The sequence below is a fragment of the Gastrolobium bilobum genome, unplaced genomic scaffold (genome assembly GCF_033153095.1).
Source record: "Gastrolobium bilobum isolate Gb01-03AN ecotype WA unplaced genomic scaffold, APGP_CSIRO_Gbil_v1 utg2155, whole genome shotgun sequence".
Classification (NCBI taxonomy): domain Eukaryota; kingdom Viridiplantae; phylum Streptophyta; class Magnoliopsida; order Fabales; family Fabaceae; genus Gastrolobium; species Gastrolobium bilobum.
This window is the reverse complement of record NW_026898746.1, coordinates 307,214-316,128: the sequence shown is the minus strand read 5'-3', so window position 1 is coordinate 316,128 and position 8,915 is coordinate 307,214. Positions and strand designations below refer to the sequence as shown.

Here is an 8,915-nt window from a genome sequence, read left to right as displayed (position 1 = left end):
CAGACCAAATTATCTGTTTGCGAGCTCAGAAGCTTCCCTGCATTAAGTTGGGCTTGAGTCCATAGCTTGCTGGTGATAATGTCAACCAAACACGCTGCTGACCTCATCTTCAATACTACAACACTGCTTTCTGATGCTACAACACTGACCTGCAATAAAATAGCAAATGCAATAAATGGTTCTAACACTCAAATTATCTTCAAATATCCACAATTAACATATTTCTCATTCAAATCATGAAAATATAGAATTCATGCATTAATCTTATAAAACCAAGAGAATTATATATTTTTATGGCACCAAAATATCACAAATAAGCCTAAAAATAACTCTCCACAAGAGAGTTATCAATAATATTCAAAAATAAAAAATAAGAAAGTAATATCAATCATTATTTCACTAAATGAACGTACGCATTTATATATCCTATTAGGAACCACATATCATCTTAGGAAAAATAACAGTTTTCATAAACTCATAACATCTAAATTACACTCAACAATTTAGGCTTACCAATCGACAGATTTAACAAATTTTGATTCCATTATTGAATATGATTGAGAGCCTCTTTTGGATTTTTTTTAGCTAAAAACTGCTTATAAACTAAAGATAAAAAAAGAAAATAAAAGTTGTTTGATGATTACAAAAAAAAATTAATTTAAAAGATACTTAAAAACATGTATTTTAAGAAAACTCTCTTTATCTTTATAGTTCTTCACTTAAAAAAAAAACATAATTCAAGAAAAGTTGATAATAGCTTAAAAAGAATCTCCTCCTAGAAGTATTTAATTTTTAATTTTTTTCTTCATTATAATTTTTTTTTATTATAATTTTTTTTCTCAAAACTTGTTTGACCAAACTTATTCTTATAAATAACTTATAGCTTTAAAAAATGATCCAAACATGCATAAACTAACCCAACTTATAATTTAAAAAAGGGAGTTGATCACTAACTCAGTACGTAATTAACAACTAAAAGACATAAATTAAGGACCTAAGAATAAAATTATATCAACCCACTAACTTTGTGAATATTTAAAAAAAGGGAGCAGGTTGAATGATTCATAAAAATTGCCTTCTAGAGGTTATGGAGCGATGCTGCCACTAGTCGTCAACGTTGACGAAGACTTTATAACTTCTCTTTATCTACATAATTGAACACGCTTCAAACTTTGCATTTAACTATAACCTGAAATTCAACAAATACGGCCTTTTTTTTAGACTATAATGTTATACCAAATATCAATATTTGAGTTAAAAGTCAACTTTTGGATATATATTACAATTAATTTGATATTATTTAAATAAATTATTCTGTTTAATTGTTACAATCAAAAGTTTTAAGGATCTTAACGCAAACAAACCCCATATCTTAATTTGTAATGGCAAGCTATGAGGGATTTGTTCTGTTCTCTCTCCTATTCTCCTTCATTCCCATGATCATTTCCCTGAGGAGTATCACTCCAGACATATCCATCCATTACAATGAGACCCTGGTTTCTGCAGCTGGAACTTTTGAAGCTGGATTCTTCAGCTTGAGGAATTCACAAAGCCTATACTTTTGTATATGGTACAAGAACTTAACACCTAGGACAATTGTATGGGTAGCCAACAGAGATACCCCACTTGATAATAACCCAACAGCAATTTTCAAAGTCACTGATGGAGGAAATCCAATTATACTTTATGGTTCTGGGACCATAGTCTGGTCCTCCAATGCTTCAATCACTGTACAGATGCCAGTTCTATTGCTCTTAGACACAGGAAACCTTGTTGTACAAAATGGAAGTAGCACTGGGAACATTGTGTGGCAAAGTTTTGATTATCCTGGTGACACTTTACTCCCAGGGATGATACTTCATCTTAATAGAGTTAGTGGTGTGTATAATTCTCTGACATCTTGGAAAAACACAGGAGATCCATCAAGAGGTGATTTTTCATACCACTTAGTTGGTCATGGTTTTCCTCAGCTAGTTATTTCGAAAGGATCAACATTATTATACAGACTAGGCTCTTGGAATGGGTTTTTCTTCAGTGGGATTCCTTGGGAAACACTTTATAGTTACTTTACTTTCTCTTTTGTGTTAACTGAGCAGGAAGTTCATTTTCACTATGAACCCTTAAATAGTTCAATCGTTTCAAGATACATGATCACACCAACAGGTGCTGTGCAACGTTTCCTGTGGTCATATCAGACAGAAACCTGGCAACTTTTCCTATCTGGCCCTGTGGATCAGTGTGATAATTATGCCTTTTGTGGTGCAAACTCTGAATGCAATGTTAATAACTCTCCACAATGTGAATGCCTCACAGGTTACACACCCAAATCTCCAGAAAAATGGAATTCATTAGATAGGACTGATGGGTGTGTTCGGAAGGTAAATTTGGATTGTGATAATAGAGATGGATTTCTTAAGTATACAGGAATGAAGTTGCCAGACACATCTTCCTCCTGGTTAGATAAGAACATGACTCTTCAAGAATGTGAGATACAATGCTTAAAAAACTGCAGTTGTATAGCCTATTCAAATTTAGATATTAGAGATGGTGGAAGTGGTTGCATGATTTGGTTTAATAACATCATGGACATGAGGAAAGAAAACTCTGAAGGGCAAGAGATTCACATAAGAGTGGCTGCTTCAGAATTAGGTACTACTTACCTCCTATCTTTGCTCCCTTTCTATTTATTTCTTTTAGTAGTCACAGAACCAGAAATATAAAGATTTCAGCTTTAGGTGATATTCTATTCTACCCTCAGAAGCTGCAAATAATGATGGAAACTTGTTGACAGTCATAAGAATGCATATTAGAAATATCATCCATATTGAAGGTAGAAAACAAAACATGAAAGAATGATAAGAAATTTGATGGTCATTGTTACCAGTTTTTTTACCTCTCTGCTCATAAACTACTTGAAGTTGCTTGTGTGTGACTTATTGTTCTCTTAATATTTCAGATAATTCAAAGAATAACTCAAACAAGAAAAAGCTAGCAGGGATTCTGGGAGGAGTTGGGACACTCATCTTGGGCATCACAATAGCTGGATATGTCTTGTATCTGAAGAGGAAGAAACTTAGGAAGTCAGGTGAATTTTGAGATATTTTGTTTTAGTTATTTTCTTTCTTTATCATGATTCAATTAACAATTATATGACATTAAGCTGCGAGTCCTTTCTTTTTTTAGTGTTTATTTTGAACTCCCTAACAAGTATTCTGTTACTTGTATGTAATATATCTTTTAAAATATACCATCAATCATAAAAGATCTACTATTTCAGGTAAGGACACAGTAATAAACAAGGAGGATGATATTGAGAAATATGAGAAGGAAAACATTGACTTGCCAACGTTTGATTTTTCAACCATTTCTAATGCTACTGATCAGTTCTCCCCCAGTAACATATTGGGAGAAGGTGGATATGGACCAGTTTACAAGGTGACATGATTATATCTTATTCCTATTGATGGATCCATTATCTCCAAAATTTTAATATTTCTAGGTAATTGTCAACAGGGTGAACTAAATGGGAGAGAGATTGCTGTCAAGCGGCTTTCCTTGAAATCTGGACAAGGACCACAAGAATTCAAAAATGAAGTTTTGTTGATTGCCAATCTTCAGCATAGAAATCTTGTGAAGCTTCTCGGTTGTTGCATTCAGAGTGATGAAAGAATCCTAATCTATGAATACATGCCTAATAGAAGTTTGGACAAATTCATTTTTGGTATGAGCTTTTGTCCTTTCTAAATCCATAATTTGTTCTTACCTTTAATATCAAGTCTTCTCCATGCTAACATGAGTTGAATTTGTTAGATCACATAAGAAGCAAAGAATTGGATTGGAATAAACGTTTACATATCATAAGTGGGATTGCTCGAGGGCTTGTGTATCTTCATCAAGATTCTAGACTAAGGATCATCCACAGAGATCTAAAAACCAGTAATATTCTTCTAGATAATGATATGAACCCAAAAATATCAGACTTTGGATTGGCTAGAGCTTTTGGTGGTGATCATGCTGAGGCCAATACAATAAGAGTAGTGGGAACTCAGTAAGATATCTAAAACTTGGTTTAATTATTTTTTGACTTATGATAATTTTTTTCCTAAGTTTATTTTCTCATTTGTAATTTTGCAGTGGCTATATGCCCCCTGAGTATGCAGTGTATGGATCTTTTTCGGTGAAGACTGATGTATTTAGCTTCGGTGTTATTGTTCTGGAGATGATTAGTGGGAGGAAGAACAGAGAATTTTTTGACACACAACATAATCTTAACCTTCTTGGATATGTAAGCCTAAAGTGCAACATGCAATCACAATTCTGAAATTCTGTTTTTAATATCATACCTATGCTCTAATTTCCAACCATAAGTTGGTTCTTTATGAATTTCAGTTATACTCAGAATTCACATTTCAATTTTTTCAGGCATGGAGATTGTGGAGTGAGGACAGACCATTGGGGCTGATAGCAGATACCCTTAGTGATTCAGTTATTGAGGTTGAGGCATTAAGATGTATCCAGATAGGGTTGCTGTGTGTGCAAGAGAGACAAGATGATAGGCCAGACATGTCATCTGTTGTTCTAATGTTGAATGGTGAGAGAGCATTACCTAATCCAAGACAACCCGGGTTTTATCCACATGAAGTTGTCTCTTCCTCAAGTAAACATGAACTGTCTTCAACAAATGAAGTTTCCATTTCATTGTTACAGCCAAGATAGTAAATCTGTTATTTACAAATGAGAAAGCGAGTTTCGAATATTTGTTACAAAACAGACAAATGATGGCGAAATTATGCTTTATGTCTCTAGAGAAAAAGGAAAAGTAAATATATTCAAGTTCAATTCATTTTCTTCGACCTGCTTTATTCTTATTTTAACTAACAGAGATCTTTGTAGCAGTGTCCTGAGATAGTTTGATTGTTCTTCTTTTTGGTTTTTTCTTGTAAATTGCGATCAGTTCTGTATATTGGCAGGTTTTTCTTTTTCTGCTTTCTAATGAATAAAATTCTGATTCATCGACTCTCAAGTTTTAAACATTTTCATATCATAATAGTTAATTGCACTGCAATAACGCCGCGAGCCACGTCGTATGGGCGTTGCGGTGCTTTACCGCAAGAAATCGCATTGTGCCACACCGGAACGCAATAGCGGTTTTTTAGTCTATCCGTGTAACAGAAAATTTTTAAGAGTTTTTTGGTCTATATGTGTCTTTCTTTGTCACTTCTGTTATTTATCTCTGCCTTTAAAAAATATTTCTTTTTGTCATTATTTCTGTCATATATCTATTCCGCTATTTTCGCAACCGCAACCCGATATTGCACTAGAGCCTTTTTCGGGTTGGCCGCGATATGCCGCGATCCACGTTTGATCATTTTGTTTCATATCATACTAATATATTCTAATAAGAATACTACATGTGATACCACTTAAACAAACAGAATACTCTATAGCTAATAGAGGGGATATGGGCTAGTAATCTGTTTTTGTAATGAGTTGGAGCAGAATTAAATCCTCAAACTGGCCACATAATATCACAAGCAGAATTAATCACTTCACACCTCAAACTGGCTTTCTTAGCTATTTTACAAGCAGAAAAAAAAAAAAAAAAAAAGCGTTTAAGGATTTAAGAGTTTTGATTCCAGGAAGCATCTCCTATATGGTATCATCAGTCACACAACTCTTGTGGCCTTTCTTGAATGACCATATGAATGATTTTCGTTTATTAAGGCAGAAAGAGTGGCCTTTCTTGAATGTCATGGTAGGTTGGCACGAGATAAACCAGAGTAAAAGCTTTTTACGGCAGTAGTAATCATTATCATCAATGTCTTCTAGCATCAAACATAAAGTGTAATTATTTTTAACGTAATACCCTAAAGAATAATTTCTTGGCCAAGCAAGTTTCTTCCTTAGTCAAGTATGGCGTGAATGATTTTGAAACCTCCCCTGTTCATGAAAATATGCCTAACTAACTACGAAACTTCACCAAAACCACTTTGTCTAAACCCAAACCAAAACTCAACAACATATGACTCATCCACCCAACATTTAGGCTTAACTCCACCATCTCATATGTTTCCTTCTCTCGACAGTGGTTACTTACCTAATTAGCAAATTAATAAAGTTGCTCAATACTATGCATAATATCAGGGAAAAGAAGTGCCATTTCCACAAATTACCACATGCTCCCAACGTTTAATCAATTCAAGTATGATTAATAAACAATACAATTTCCAACTTATCCTAATAAACCATAACGCATTGCACCTAATAAGCTTTGGTAACTCATGCATCCTATTAGGATCATCAAAACTCAAATTGGCAAGCCTCGACTCCAGCTTCATAGACTCAACACAACAATGAAACCCTCCAAGATAGACCAAGGACGCTTCACACTCTCTTGTTGCACCATTCTCATCTTCCTCGGCATATTAGCATTCACTAACCAACCTCAACTTCGATTCCCTCCGGCAACCGACTCCACCGTCACCGCCACCGCCACCACAAGGGCTCAAACAAACAACTCTTCCTCGGACAACCTCCGAATTCTCATAGGCATCCTCACACTCCCCGACCAATACCTCCGGCGGCACTTCCTCCGCCTAGTCTACAGCACACAACCGCCTCCGCCGGGGGCCAAAGTTGACGTGAAGTTCGTGTTCTGCAACCTCACGAAAGAGGATCAGAAGGTCCTAGTAGCCCTTGAGATCATGCACCACGACGACATCATGATCCTGGACTGCAAAGAGAACATGAACAACGGGAAAACCTTGAACTACTTCTCAACCCTTCCAGAGCTTTTAAACGACACCGTTGGGCCTTACCCTCCTTACCATTACGTCATGAAAGCAGACGATGATACATATTTGAGGTTGAACAGTTTGGTGGAGTCGTTGAAACCATTGCCGAGGGAAGATTTGTACTATGGATACGTGATACCCTGTAAAAGCATGGACCCTTTTGTGAAATACATGTCTGGGATGGGTTATTTGGTGTCTTGGGACATTGTGGAGTGGATACGAGGTTCGGATATTCCGAGGAAACGCTTCCAAGGTCCTGAGGATAAGGTTTTTGGAGAGTGGTTGCGTGAGGGTCGTCGTGGAAATAATAGGTTCAATGCTAAGTGGTCTATGTACAATTTTCCGGAGCCACCAACCACGTGTACTCATGAACTCTGGCCAGACACTATCGCGGTTCACTTGTTGAAGAATCAAGAAAAGTGGATTCGAACTCTCAAGTATTTCAATGTCACTCGTCATTTGAAGCCTTCCAAATTGTATCATATACTTTAGCCGTTTGGTGATCCGCGATCGCACATGTTTTAATTTGACCAATTTGTTAATTATTTTATGATATAGATTATGCCATAAAATAATGAGTTTGGGTTCTTACTAAGATTTTCTCATTGAGAGAGAGGAGAAAGGAGGGCTGTTTGACCCTTATAACTTTTTATTAATAATTAATTACTAAATTGACCTTCATTCAAATTATTTCAAAAATCTAACCCCTTCCAAAAATATAACACCAATCTGCCCCTGCTTGACCGTTGACCACCAAATTTACCCGGGTATTTTTTGAAATTTTTTGCCTACCCGGGTAGGGAGGGGTGTACCCGGGTATTTTTCTTGGCACCTGAGAAATTGTTTGAATTATTTACCCGGGTAGGGAGGGGTGTACCTGGGTAAATAATTGAAATACCAGACTGTTGTTCTTATAGGAGTAGACATCTCCAGTAAGCTTAGTATACAGAATTAAGGAATCCCATATAGGAGTATGAATTCTTGATGACTTATACCCACATAGGAAACTCGTCTTTAGTAAAACACCAAGGATTGTTGATCTGAATGAACATTACCAATATATCATTTCTCTAGCATAAGAATGAAACTTTGATATACAAATCAACTATGAGAAAAATAATGGATCTTTCTGTCTATGTTCATTGAAGGTATTATTGACATTTAATAAGCCAAAGAGAAACTTATTTCAAAAGTTCGCCAACTTTTAATGTTTTGTCTAGGACAGGAAGACTTTTTGATGTCTATTTGAAGTAAAACCACGAGCCTATTATGCATCTTTTCCTTTTCTTTGCAAGGTAGAGGGGATATGTTTTTATGAGTGTATGAGATAAAACCACTTGTGGATCTCCACCTAAATACTTAAACAATTAGGATGACTGGTTCCTTGACAAGGTAACAAAGCCTTGATCACTTTGTGATAAAGGGTTCAATGCTTGGTTCCTCTATTCTAATCATTAAGACTGAATTTCACTATTTAAGGTTTCAGCACAAGTTATTCACAGCTTCTATTTTATCCACCCTTCAAGCCATTAGGGTTTTCATGTGAGGGGCGTGAGAGCTAAAGAATAAAAACCATTGTTGAACCTCAACTCAACAAGTTCAGCATTTAGAATGACTGAAATAGTAAACATTATTAGGATAGAAAGTCATTCAAAATTCCTAAACGAAGAAGAACAACAGTCCAGTCCATATTTCAATTATTTACGCGGGTACACCCTTCCCTACCCGGGTAAATAATTCAAACAATTTCTCAGGTGCCAAGAAAAATACCCGGGTACACCCCTCTCTTCTCGGGTAGGCAAAAAATTTCAAAAAATACCCGGGTAGGGAGGGGTGTACCCGGGTAGACTTGGTGGTCAACGGTCAAACATGGGCAGATTGGTGTTATGTTTTTGGAGGGGGTTAAATTTTTGAAATAGTTTAGAATGAAGGTCAATTTGGTAATTAATTATTAATAAAAGGTTATAAGGGTCAAAAAGCCGAGAAATGAGTGATTCACTTTCACGGGCACACAATTAGGAATTTGAGATTAATTCGAAGACATTATTTGGAACAGGGTCAATGACCATGTGTTGTGTCCGACCAGCATATCTTTGGTGCTAATAGAGTATGACTCCTTTA

The 8,915-nt window shown here is 35.8% G+C and overlaps 2 protein-coding genes across 2 annotated transcripts; both read left to right on the top strand.

Annotated features, from left to right (window-relative positions):
• Nucleotides 1-1,382: 1,382 nt before the first annotated feature.
• On the top strand, nt 1,383-4,716 carry LOC133283815 (G-type lectin S-receptor-like serine/threonine-protein kinase At4g27290). Its single transcript, XM_061480726.1, has 7 exons — nt 1,383-2,649; nt 2,957-3,085; nt 3,278-3,435; nt 3,514-3,721; nt 3,811-4,048; nt 4,135-4,285; nt 4,423-4,716. The coding sequence occupies exons 1-7, from the start codon at nt 1,383-1,385 to the stop codon at nt 4,714-4,716; spliced, it is 2,445 nt and encodes an 814-aa protein (XP_061336710.1).
• A 1,565-nt stretch (nt 4,717-6,281) lies between these two features.
• Nucleotides 6,282-7,286, top strand: LOC133283797 (hydroxyproline O-galactosyltransferase GALT3-like). The gene has a single exon (XM_061480707.1). It carries the CDS (start codon nt 6,282-6,284, stop codon nt 7,284-7,286), a length of 1,005 nt encoding a protein of 334 aa, XP_061336691.1.
• The last annotated feature ends 1,629 nt before the right edge of the window (nt 7,287-8,915 follow it).